Source organism: Cordyceps militaris (assembly GCF_000225605.1).
Source record: "Cordyceps militaris CM01 unplaced genomic scaffold CCM_S00002, whole genome shotgun sequence".
Lineage (NCBI taxonomy): Eukaryota > Fungi > Ascomycota > Sordariomycetes > Hypocreales > Cordycipitaceae > Cordyceps > Cordyceps militaris.
The window spans coordinates 1732725-1745512 of record NW_006271970.1 but is presented as its reverse complement, the minus strand read 5'-3'; the positions used below and the strand labels follow the sequence as shown (position 1 = coordinate 1745512).

Here is a 12788-nt window from a genome sequence, read left to right as displayed (position 1 = left end):
ACCTGGACTTGGACACTGAGCGTGGTATCTTGCTGCGGCCGTGAGCGTTAGGCAGCGACGTAGCCAGCACTACGAATGGGTGTCTGGAACCTGCATTTCCTTTTTGGATTTTTTTACGGATACTGGTCACTTAAATCTAACCAAAAATTTAACTACATTCAGAATGTTTGCAATATCAATACCGGGCTGACGGCCCGCAGACAGCCCTGAAGCTGCCCCGCCACACCGCCACAAGCGCCCAATCGCAGCGCCATGGAAGATGGAAGCCTGGCCACCACAACAGGCATCCTTCAAACAATACAAGTTAAAAGGGGTCTTCGGGCCTCGTCTGGAGTGACTTTTTCTCGCGCTTTTTAGGACGAGACTACGAGAAAGATATCTCAATATATTGCTTACTCAACATGCAAACCGTCAACCCAGACTACTTCTTCCAATCCGAGTGAGCCTCAAATATCAAACACCCCTCATCATCTCAGGCAACTGACCTTGTCTCAGCGCCGCCAATGCCAACCGCGCGCGCAAGGCAGCCAAGTCCGGGAACAAACATGGCAACCCCATCTCCATGAAGTCCAAGATCCTGGCGGCCATCCCCGACCCTGCCGACCCCCATGGCTCAATCTTCATCGCCGAGTCTGCCGGCTTTTGCAGACGCATTAACTTAGAAGTGAGCCCTGCTACATGTACTACGCAAGACAAATGATACCAACATTGCCCAGTCTACACAAACAAAGAAAACATACAGAGGCCCGACGGCGCCCGTCACCTGCCTGGCCCTCGGCGGTGCCGGCAACAAGACGCTGTTTGCCGGCTGCTGGGACAAGGACATTTGGTCATGGGATGTAGCTACAGCGCAGCCGCAGCGCAAGTTCAGCGGCCACTCGGACTTTGTCAAGACGGTCCTCTGCGGGACGCTCGCCGGCATGCCGATTCTTTTCAGCGGCGGCGCCGACAAGAAGATCATGGTGTGGGACGCCACCACCGGCCGCCGGCTGCACACACTGCAGGACCCGGCAACCACCATGCTCGCGGTGCAGCACCTCGCGCTCGACCCGGTACTCAGCACGCCCGACGAGCTCATCCTCGTCAGCGCCAGCAGTGACCCCAGCATCCGGCGGTGGCGCATCACGCCGGCATCGGCGACGCAGCTCGCCGAGGCGTACCACGGGCGGCCCGACGCGGACCGCCCGACGGTGCAGGAGCACGAGACGAGCGTGTACCGGCTCGCGTTTGACGCGACCGACGACGACGCGGACCTGTGGACGGCCAGCGCCGACGGCACCGCCAAGTGTCTCTCGCGGGCGCGCCAGTTCGAGACGCAGGACGCGCTCGCGCACGGCGACTACGTGCGCGCCGTCGCGGTCACGCCGCGGTGGGCCGTGACGGCCGGCCGCGACGAGGACGTCAAGGTCTGGGACCGCGCGACGGGGAAGCTCTACGCGACGCTGCCGGGCCACTTTGACGAGATCACGGACCTGGTGCTGCTCGGTGCGGCGCGCGTGTGCAGCGTAAGCATTGACGGCACGATTCGCACGTGGCCGCTGGCGCAGGATGCGCTGGATGAAACGGTCAAGAAGATGCAGGAGGAGGCAGAGAGGGTGGCGGCGGGCAAGCCGGAGGAGCTCAAGGAGGAGGAGGCTGGCGAGAGCATGCTGACGGCGGAGGAAGAGGCGGAGCTCGCCGAGCTGATGGCAGATTGATACTTTTTTACGATTCTATTGAATGCCAAACCCGACGCGTTTCTGAAACAAAGTTTTCTCGAGTGACGAAAACGGTTGCGCAGATGGCAACCAAAAGCTTGGATATCAGCCCGGATCACTTCTGATCCGTGCTGTATGACTCTTGAACCTGCAGCGACCGCTTCTTTTTTCGTCGTTTGATTATCCAGGATTGACGCAGGATCCTTGATTGTGCACAGCATTGCAAACGACACGTGCGTGAAAAATGTCCGTGCTGCGGCCTGCCCTCGCGCAACACAACGACCGTGCCGTGCGCTCCTCCCAGCAGCATGATGAGGCGAAAAGTGATGAATCACAACTGGCTCATCTGAGACAACGGCAGCCTGCCGTTCTTTTTTGACTTTTTTTGGCACGATGGGACGAGAACAAGTTGGACGAGTTTCGATTGGGCAGCCACCAAAGTTTGATAACTATGTTGCCCGTCGGCGAAGAAGCAGTCAAGCGCTGCGCTGCGCCCACGCGAGCGCAGGGCTGACGTTTCCATCTCCTTGCAGAATCTGTAACACGACGGTCGACGCCATTGCCCGATTGTTGGATGCTTCGATCAGCTTTCCTTAAGAAGTTCTCTACCCCGTACTGTACATTACTCGTGGGCTGGGTTTCCTTCTATCCAACCTACCAGAAACACCGTACATGGAAATGTCCCTGATTTTCCCTCACTGCCAAGTGGGAACGGACGGGCCCATCGGACGGGAAGACAATGACTTGCATTGTCCTGCCGTCCCCATACCAGACGTTTCATGACTGTACACTAACTCTTCATGCACAGCTGTAGCTTTTCTCTTTGTTGATCGTGGACATGTCCCCCCCCCCCCCCCCCCAAAAAAAAAAAAAAAAAACGAGGTCCGCAATGTGTGACGGAAAGATCGGAAACTCCCACCACGAGTCAGAAACTGCGCGCAGAGAAGGGAGGGGAAGAAAAAACATCAAGGTCCAGCCCACGAATAGAAACAACGACCTGGCTCACCCACAAAAAGCCGCCGAGATGGCACCCCAACTGCCGAAGAAGGGGGTATGTAGTCTTTTCGGGTCATTTCTCAAGTTCCATCGGGGAGGGCCGCGATTGATTGTATGGCGCAGATGCTCCCCTTCATTTCGGCGGCGCGCAACGCAGCAAATGTCCGCCGTTGGACGTTGACGACTTCGCGGGCCGTGGCAGCAGAACAACTGGTTGATTTTTAGGCTTCGCCCTAGAGGCGGCGGCTTCCCCGGGGCTCGCTCGCCGTGCCGGGGTGAAGCTGGCCTTGTCCAAGTTGGTTATTAGCGGATGTAACCCAAGAAGGGACGTGCGAGCTGGCTTCTTTTTTCTTCGACAGGGTTGGTTTCGAGAAGCGAACAGGTTCTTCGGTGTTGAAGTGTGATTTAGAGACGGGAACCTTGAACTGGGCTCGGCTGGACCTTTTTAGACTTTTTCTTCTTCGGTTCGTTCGTTTATGAAGACAGCGGTAGTTGGAACAGGGGATGCTCGCGGCCTGCAAGCCTGGTTCCGGATTTTCGGGCATGGGGGGAAGCCTGCAACCCCCCCTTCTACTACTAATGTACAAATTACTGGGTAGCTAATAGTTCACCGCCGAACCTACTCTGGGAGAAGAAAGTTCAAGAAGGATGCATTGTGCTAACGTTACGCCACCTACCAATGCAAGCAGTGGGTTTCGGCTGCTTTCAACATGGATGCGCGGGCCAGCTCGCATAACGAAGTAGCGCAGATGGAAGGAGGGCAAGATACTATAGTGTGAGACACAGGGTTGCAGAGACATTCTGGCTTGAAAGTAGACGGGGAATTCTAGGCCCGTCTCTATAAATAAACAGGTTGCACACATGTGTCTTGGGGATTGTCTCTGAAGGCAGCTAGCCGGGAATAAAGAAACAATTCTTGAGCTTCGTCACCTCATTTTCTGTCAACATACTGGATAGTAACTATTACTGTGGATGCCACTCTTATTCCTGGTATATACGTACAGCGTCCAAGAACCACCTTTAAACGCCACGTTTTGGAGCGGAAAGGGGGACGGATCTGCCCTTTGCACAACCAACGTACATACACATCGTATCAGGAAAGCCGACGCAGAGAAGCCCGAAATTTCGGGCCTCCGATTCCACAGCCTCGCAAACGTCGTCCCCTGGTGCCTGTCACCTGGCAAGTGGGCATAATCTGCCGAGTGGGAAAAGCATCAAAGCGTCTTTTCTTGTTCATTGACAAAAACGAGGCGATGTAGATAGTGCTGATTGGCGGTCGGTCGGCCTCTTTTTCGAGACATGGGGGCCTCTTCCCTCCTCTGCATCCTGCATCCTGCATCGCAATGGAATCTTGGCTTGACCTGGAGAAGAGTGTTTCGGTGGTTGACGTTGACGTTGTCGGTTGGCCCCCAAAAAGGCGCACAATGGAACAATGAAGAATCAAAGCGTGCAGTGACGGCAGCGGAGCGGTGACTGTCCACCCCCCTGGTCGCCGAGAGATGGATGGATGAGTGCAACGAGAATCATGGGGTAATTTGGGTCGAGGCTTCGGCTCGGTGGTAAAGACGAAGACGGTGTTGGTCAGTTTTCTGGACCTCGGCGTTGCAACGTCCAATATCCAACCTCAGCCTCACACAACCCCTTTTTATGACAGATGCGAATGTGTACAGAGTTGATTTACCGGTAGCGACGTGCTGGTAGCTAGTTACATTTGACCAGTCACTTTCACATGAGCAAGTTGGCCACGGAGAAAAAAAAAAGTTCGCATGGCATGAGGGGGTCAGCCCCGTGTGCATAGTAGACCCCAAATATGCAAACAAGATGGCGAACAAGGCGAAATAAGACGGGTAATGCTGTCAGGTCTAGAATCTCGATTGTTCAGCCCACTATCAGTCATCTGCAGTATCCGCTTGATGCAGTTTCACGTCGTTTGCATGGTTTTGACAGTTTTGTATCGAAGAATGATTTCATCATGTATTTTGTCTTTTTCCTGTTGCATGTGCCGACTTGCTTGTCGCGCGCAAACGTACGCTCACAGAAGCACAGACCCAAGCAGCAAGCGATGGGGTTACATGGGAGAAGAGATCAGAGATGGCGGATATTGGGTCCGCAAAGACTGCTACTCTTTTGCTGTTTTTTTGGAAATAATGGTGATGATAAATAAAATACCCATTATACCACAATATAGATTGCGTGTGGAAATGAACATGACAAGGCTGCATGGGGCGTAACCGTAGGAATGACCCCTGCACAAATACCCCAGCCGAGCATTACTCAGCTACCAGTAATTGGTATAGCCAAGGTTATGCCAGCCGATCATGACAATGACGGGTGCTATTCAGGTATAGCCAAGGTTATGAATGCAATGATGCGTTATGAATGCAATGATGCGTTATGAATGCAATGATGCCCAGTTCCCAATCCCCCCCCTCAAGACGGAGAGGAGGGCGGCCGTTGCGACATTGATAGAGAAACAGGCAAAGGATGGAAATGCAAATGTAGATGCAAATGTAGATGCAAATTCAAATGGAAACGATGGAAAGACAATCGTCAGCAAGTTTGTTCGTTTTGACCGGGCGGATACGACGCCAAGCGAGACCGGGCAAATAACGTGGCGGGCAAATGTTGGCAACGACGTCGACGGGGCAAGAAGAGAGACATTTTCGTCGCGTCGACCGGGCAAGAAGAGAGACATTTTCGTCGCCCCTATCGAGGGTCCCTGGCTGCTGTCACGCTGTCCGCTGTCCGTTGTCCGCAAGATGCTGGGGACAAGGGCAAGCGGGTGATGATGGGGTGGCGAGTGACCGTGCGCGGCTTTTGCAAGCAATTCTGTACTGGCTATAGGTACCTAAGTACTAAAGTAGGTACCTTAGTAGGGACTGTAGTGCGAGCCAATTGGGAATGCCGGCATTGATCAACCAGGAACAGGCACGAACAACGAGTCTTTGAGACGGCTTCATTGCCCCCTCCCTCCTCTCGGTACAACCACACCTCAATGCCTGACCCTTTTTTTTCCTCCCCCCATCCTCGCTCGGTCAAGGTCAAGCTCTAGCCCAATGGTGAACGTCGGGCTGATCAGTGCGACGGGGCTCTTCCTTGCAAAAGTTGCACGCTTGGTGTGGATACAAAATGATCGTCGTGCTTGGAGACGGGTTCATTTATCATCATGCTAGCACCACCCACCCAAACCTTCATCTCATTGTTTCCCCCTTCTGGAGACTTTTTTTCTTTTTTTTTTTTCTTTCCAAACCCAAACCAAACGGTTCAAACTTCCTTTTTTTCATTCTTGTGTGTTTTTGTCTCTGGCAGACTTTCATTCTTTTTTTCCGTCTGGTCTTTCCCGTTCCATTGTCTCACGACACGCGACACAATCTCTCGACAAATCCCTCCACTGGGGGCCGTGAACAAGTCTCGGCGCACTTAGACGGCGGAGCTTGTGAGCGAAGCCGGACCAATATCAATTCTAAGCCTGATTTCCACGGCTTACTGGTAACTACCGTGTTGGCAAAAAAACACCATGTTCTGTCATGGCAATCGGATGTGATATTCAAACACTGTGATTCCGCGACAAACGAAAGACACCAAACGCAGGACAGCCGATCCCTGCAACAAACCCGCACAAACAAACCGCCACAAATACCTTCTTTTGCAACGCTCATTCGAAACAACGGGTGACGAAAAACAAAAAACAACAATCATCACCTTTTTTACCCGGCCATGGCTGACCAAACTTCGTGGACGAGCGCCATTGTCGCCCTCGAAGGCGCCCCCAAGTTTGTCACCACGCAGCTGCGGCTGCTCCCGTCAACGCCCCAGATCCTCATCCTGCCCGCCCTGTCCACCTACATCACCACCACGCTCCCGTCCTTTCTCGACGTCTACGATCCCGTCCAGCACCTGCGCCAGGTCAATGCCGCCATGAAGCGGCGTCACCGCGACGCCCAAGCCTTTCTCCGCCACAGCGCAGCCGACGGCCCGCGGCTGGTCTTCATGGACGGCGGTGCCGCGAGCGCCCGCGCCCTCTGTCTCGGCGCCCTGATGCAGCACGAGACGGCCGGTGACCGCGCTGCCGCGGAAGCGCTGCTGGGCCGGCTCACCCGTCGCGGCCTGGGGGGCCTGGCCCAGGCCGGCCACGAGCAGCGCGCCCACTCGGCACCCATGGTCTATTCCGTCCGCCACCTGCACGACGTGGACGAGTCGTCGGACCCTGGCACGCGGGCGATGCGTGCGGCCGACGCCCTGGACCGCCAGACGGCCAGTCTGCAAGTCTCCAACGAGCTGGATCTCACCACACGCCACCACAGCCTGTCGCGCGCAGCGAGCCTGCCGGTGCTGAGCGCCGCCGCAGCTGGTCTGGACACGCCGGGCACAAGTGCCGAGCCCTTCTTCGTCTTTGGCCACTCGTCGTCGTCGTCGCTGTATGACTGCACGCCCACCACCGAGCGGCCGCGGCCCCCTGCTGCCCAGTCGCCGGCGCTGGCCCCGCCGCGCTTTTCCGTCGTGCATTATGACCAGCACGCCGAGTTGCCGTCCGTGTTTGGCTTTGATGACTTCCCCGCCGCCAGCAGCTGGTCCTCTGCTGAAGACGGTGAAATCACGCCCCGGTTACGAGACAGCACCATTACCACCACCACCACCACCACCAACACCAACACCAGTGCGGCAGTCCATCGTCGCTTTGCCAGCAACCCCATCTCGCCCATGTCCGACGCGTTTAGCATGCGCTCTTCCGTCGGCAACGTGGAATACGGCCGGGCCTCGCTTCTGCACATGCGCAGAACCACGTCTGTGCGCGGCGCCGGTGGTGATGGGTTCTTGGGCGCCGTTGGCGTCAAAGCGGCCATAGTGGGCACCACGCATGATACCACGCCCAAGCTCCTCAGCCGGCACGCTACCGCTGAAACAAGGCGGCCTGAATATAATAACGCCCTGGCCGCCACCCGCCAGCAGTTTGTTGTTGGCCAGAGCATGGCGCCCGTACTCAAAGAAACATTGTTGTCGTCGTCGTCGACTGGCGGTGGCAGCATGACGTATCCCCTCACGCGCGTGCCGTCGACCACGACACGGCCCAGGACCATTTCCGTCAAGCGCACACGGCCCGTCATCAAGCTGCAGCCTGTCCCGAGCACAAAGAAGCGTCGATGGCAGCAGGGAAAGTCGACGTATATTGACGACGAGGCCGACGTCGTACCAGCCGCCCCTACGCCACCGCCCGAGGACGACGCTGACTATGAGCCCGTCTTCCCTCGCATGGAGGACCTCGTCTTGTTTCTTCGCTCTGAACTCACACCCCAGCCTGTCCTCGAATCCGCCCTCAACGCCATGCGCGAAGAGTACATGCGCAAGTCGGTCACCTGCTGTTCCTCCGCCAGCTCCTCCTCCTCATCCTCCTCCACGCCCAGCTCCAAAGCTCGTAGCAGCGGCTCCTTCAAGTCGCTGACCGACGACGGCACCGCAGGACTCACATCCCCCGAGGAGTCGTGCACCGAGCTTGATGATGACCAGGTAACGACACCCAGGACGGCTGTGAAAATGACTGAGGCCATGCCCAGCATGGACGACTACGACCCCTTTGCCTACATTAACCCCGCGTACGGCGCCTCCACCCACTCCAGCAAGCCGTCGCAGGCGAGCGTCGCCGTCGTGCACCCGCCCACGCCGGCGCAGACGCCGCCGCCCGAAGAGCTTGTCGAAGCTGACTCGACCGAAGTCGCTTCCATGGCCGCGGAGTCGCAGCCAGCGGACACGGAGAAGGAGGTGATTGAGGAACTCGACTGCAGCATCCAGGAAGTCGTCGTTGAGCCCAAGCAACCGCCAGTTGAGGTGCAAAACTCGATCCGCGACGTCCTCTACCGCCGCTACCCCGTCGCGGCCAAGGGCTACGTGTCTTCATTTCAGTTCCCGGCGCCGCCGACTGCCAACGACGACGGCCTGTGGCGGCCGCTCTTTCGCAGCCGCAAGACGAGCAGCCTACCTGCCGTTGGCGTCGACGGGCACCTGCTGCCGCCGACGCAGCTCAAGCAGATTCTGGCCGTGGGTCTGCAAAACGGCATCAAGCGCGAGTACGCCGCGCGTGTCATCAGCCAGATTGAGCGGTTCGGCACAGAACCGACCGGTGCAGCGCGCTGCACGCGCTTAGATTTCCGCTATCTGCTCGCCAACACCATGCAGTCCTTTACGTCGCAGCCCCTCCGCTCCCAAATGGCCGAGAACCCGTTTGGCAGCCCGCAGCTCCTCGCCGCCCGTCTCCTGCCGCACCTCGAGACGTACCTGGCCATGCACGCTGACATTCGCTTCCTCATCCTCGAGTACCCGCCCGAGCACCTGGCCACCATTATTGCTCTGCAAAAGCTCGCCAGCGTGAACCTCATCAAGATTGCGCAAATCGTCGATGCCCGCAGCAAGGAGCGCCTGCCGTTTCGCCAGGTCCGCGCCGGCTCCGTCAGCAGCGGCAGCGGTAACTCGGCCAACTCGGGCGGCTCGTCTATCTACTCGCGGCGCACCACCTCGCTCACCAGCAACAGTCTCTCGGTCGAAGCGTCGGATGCGAACCGCGCCAAGGCCAACTTTTTACTGACTTCGTCGGCGTCAGGCAAGGATATTGCCGACTTTGTAGCAGCGGTGTGGAATGTGCCTGTGCCGGACCGTCCGCAGACGGCACCAGAAGCTGCTCTTCCTCCAGCTGCCAGCGCGCCCCCGTCTCTGGCTGCTTCCGACGACGATGAGCGGCTGCCGCTAGAATCATTCCCGCTGGAACTACCAGCGACGTCTTCGCCGCCTACGCCAGAAACATCGCCCGTGCAGCGCAAAGCCAAGCCCCCACCGCTGCGCGTGAGCGCCCTGTCAGCGTTCCCCAAGCCGACGGGCCCGCAGAGCCCGCTGACGTCCTCGGCCAACATGCTGTCCGTGCTCGCTCCACCATCGACCATGACGCCACCCACATCCAGCAAGCAGGAATACCACTCTTCATCACGCACGCCCAGCCCCGAACAGCAGCAGCAGCAGCATGTGGTTGCTCGTGTGAGCGCTGTCGGGACCAGCACGCTGCACCTCCGTCGGCAGCTGAGCAACAGCACCATGCGCACCACCAATAGCGGCATGTCGGCCGTCTCGCGCGCCTCTACGCCGCACATTGCCTCTATGCGCAAAAACGCACCCCCGGCGCCCAGCACGCCCAGCCGGCTGTACAATCCCTCCATCCCGCCGTCGCCCTCCATTCACCAGCAGCAGCCACAGCAGCAGCAGCACCAGCACCAGCAGCACCAGCAGCAGCAGTACTACCACCACCACCACCACCACCACCTGTCGCAGCTGGCACCGCCGCCGCGGTTCCTCGACTCTCTCTCGTCATCCATGGCCGGCTCCACGCTGCTCGACGACGGCGCCTCGTCCATCATGACGTTTGACCCGGCCGAGGACAGCGACTACGACCAGGAGGAGAGGAGGCTGATGCCCTTTTTCGGGAAAAAGAGACGGCGCGTCAAGCCAGGCACGCAAAAGGCGCTCCGGGTCCTGGGCATGATGGCATGAGTTTTGAAAATAAAAGTGTGTATACGGTAATTACTAATACCGGGCATGTACAAATCTACATTCACTTCTTGTTGACAAGTTTTCCTTATTTGTTGGTTGTTTAAAGAAGAGGCTGAGGGTGAAAGGACGCTTCTTCCATGTACATAGCTTCTTTTTTTTAACATTTACGAGCGCTTGTTCTTGTTATTTTCTGTTAGAATACCTTGTTGTTTAGAAGACTCTTCACAAGTCGGCCAATGCCGATTTCTCCTTGTCTTTGTTCTCCAACTATTGTCAGTCCGATGAGCGCATGTGCTTGCATTGCATTCTTGAAGAGAAATGAAATGAGCAATAACCTGAAACAAGCGCCATGACGAACCATCAGCTGCCAAAACCTTAAAAAAAAAATCCCTTCGAACCCGCATTCTAATTATAGTGTTGCCGAAATGAGCAAGCCCTTGGGCCGATGCGCCTGAAACGCGGACACGGACCCAGGACGTGATGGCGGTTTGCTCTTGCCCGAAAAAGAACAAAAACATCAGCCCGCAATCAACATTAGAAAAACTGCCCGAGGTGGATGTTGATGAAAGAAAAGAAAAAGTTTATTTGGTCTGCTCATTTCCCGCACAAACAACCAACATGATTCAGCTCAAGCTCAGCTTCTGTATTTATGTGGCCTGATCGCGTCTCCCTGGTTCTCCATCTTGACTGACTACCAGCTGTGAAGGAATACCGCAGTCGTATTATTTTCTGCAGTCGTTTCTTCTCATACTCGCCCAGAAGATATTCATGACCCCATTGCTGTCTCCGCGCAGCTCCCTGCATCCCACGTTTGCTCTGGCACACACAAGTTTGGGGTGGGCAAGTTCATGTAATTTTTCGTTCTATACGCAATTGCGGCGACAAGATGGAAATGGCAAGGGGGAAAAAACCCAACAAAAGAGGACGGGGAAACAATAAGCTGGAAAAAAACAGAAACCCGGGAAAACTATGAAAAGTCATGACAAAGTCTGTCCACATTATCCACAACCTTGCGCAACTAATCTTCTCTTCTCTCTTCTCTCCCGTCAGATACTCGTCGAACCATGTTGTGCCGCGGCGGGCGGCCTCACATGGCCATCATAAAAACACATTCGTCTAGCAGCAGCTGTTGCTCGAGTTGTTGCCAACGCCTTGGCCCTGGCCGACCTGTACGCTGGGCTTGGTGTTGTTGGCGGCCGTGGTGCCCATGCGCTCCTTGATCTGGCGGGCCATGGTCAGGAAAGCCTGCTCGACGTTGCTGGCATTCTTGGCCGAGGTCTCGAGGAAGGGGATTCCGAGGGAGTCAGCGAATTCCTGCGGTTGTTAGTACGATGCAGGTGGCAGGCGACAACAAATAGGCGTCATCGACACAACGAGGGTGAATCATACCTTGGCGACAGTGTACTCGACAACCTTCTTATCAGACATGTCGCTCTTGTTGCCGACCAGGAGTTTGTTGACACCCTCGGTGGCGTAGCGGTCAATCTCCTGGAGCCATTGCTTGACGTTGTTGAAAGAGTCCATGTCGGTCACATCGTAAACGACGCAGATGCCGTGGGCACCACGGTAGTAGGAGGATGTGATGGTGCGGAAGCGTTCTTGGCCGGCGGTATCCCACTACATCGGTTAGCATCTAGCAGACGCGTCTTCAGCGCATCAACTACGTACAATCTGGAGTTTCACAGTCTTGCCATCGAGCTCGATGGTGCGGATTTTCTATCGATATAGTTAGAATGTCGGCATTTCCCGACCCAAGAAGGAAGAGGCTGGGACGCACGAAGTCGACACCGATGGTGGAAATGTAGGACTCGGTGTAGGTGTCATCAGCGAAACGGAGCAGCAAGCAAGACTTTCCTACACCAGAGTCACCGATGAGGAGCAGCTTGAAGAGGTAGTCGTATCTGCGGGCAGTTGCTTGGTTAGCCGTGATTCCTCGGGTATGCGCAGGCATCACGTCGTTTCATCGGCGCGTTTGCCATGCATCGTGCATCGGGACGCCGCAACGGTGCGTGAAACAAAGGGTCGTGAAGAAGCGCTCGCATCGTCTCGATCATCGTTGTTCGTTGGGCACACTCTGCAAGTTTGATATATCAGCATGGCGTTTCGAGGGTTCAGGGGACAGCGCGCGGAGCGGTGGAGCCTAGGCGTACTACTCAGGGTTCATGGTGACGGCCGTGAGGAAACAAAAAAAGATGAAAACGGTGGTAAATGGTAGTGCGGGTGAGTGCTCGACGAGATGGCGACGAGCGGCAAGGTTTGGAGTTGGCGAGGAGGCGGACGGAGAGGCGGACGGACGAAGAGGATTGTTGTTGATGTTGCGAAAGATGATCAGGCGTGGAGTTATTAGCGTAGCGTACGTCAGGGAAAGGCAGAGAGAGAGAGAGAGGTGAAGTGGTGCTGTCCTGAAGGTGGGCAGCCAATAGCGCCGGAGGCTGCTGGGTCACGTGAAGTCGGTGGTTGGTGCCTGGTGGTGTCGGGCGTTTGGGAATGATTGGAGAGCGGGGGACGGCAGGGTGATGATCCGTCAAAGCAGGTAGTACTGTTGGCAGAATTCAGTAGAATATT

General features: G+C 56.4%; 4 protein-coding genes across 4 annotated transcripts; 3 read left to right on the top strand and 1 right to left on the bottom strand.

Annotated features, from left to right (window-relative positions):
* Positions 1 to 401: 401 nt before the first annotated feature.
* CCM_02463 (WD repeat-containing protein) lies at positions 402 to 1697 on the top strand (the record flags this gene model as incomplete). The annotated part of the gene is made up of 3 exons (XM_006667615.1): positions 402 to 439; positions 496 to 664; positions 693 to 1697. The coding sequence occupies 3 exons, from the start codon at positions 402 to 404 to the stop codon at positions 1695 to 1697; spliced, it is 1212 nt and encodes a 403-aa protein (XP_006667678.1).
* A 3380-nt stretch (positions 1698 to 5077) lies between these two features.
* Positions 5078 to 5578, top strand: CCM_02462 (uncharacterized protein; the record flags this gene model as incomplete). Its single annotated transcript, XM_006667614.1, has 2 exons — positions 5078 to 5467; positions 5570 to 5578. 2 exons carry the CDS (start codon positions 5078 to 5080, stop codon positions 5576 to 5578), a joined length of 399 nt encoding a protein of 132 aa, XP_006667677.1.
* Positions 5579 to 6410: 832 nt separating this feature from the next.
* CCM_02461 (uncharacterized protein) lies at positions 6411 to 10223 on the top strand (the record flags this gene model as incomplete). The annotated part of the gene is made up of 1 exon (XM_006667613.1): positions 6411 to 10223. One exon carries the CDS (start codon positions 6411 to 6413, stop codon positions 10221 to 10223), a length of 3813 nt encoding a protein of 1270 aa, XP_006667676.1.
* A 1116-nt stretch (positions 10224 to 11339) lies between these two features.
* Positions 11340 to 12174, bottom strand: CCM_02460 (GTP-binding protein ypt1; the record flags this gene model as incomplete). The annotated part of the gene is made up of 4 exons (XM_006667612.1): positions 11340 to 11537; positions 11613 to 11840; positions 11892 to 11939; positions 12001 to 12174. The coding sequence occupies 4 exons, from the start codon at positions 12172 to 12174 to the stop codon at positions 11340 to 11342; spliced, it is 648 nt and encodes a 215-aa protein (XP_006667675.1).
* Between the last annotated feature and the right edge of the window lie 614 nt (positions 12175 to 12788).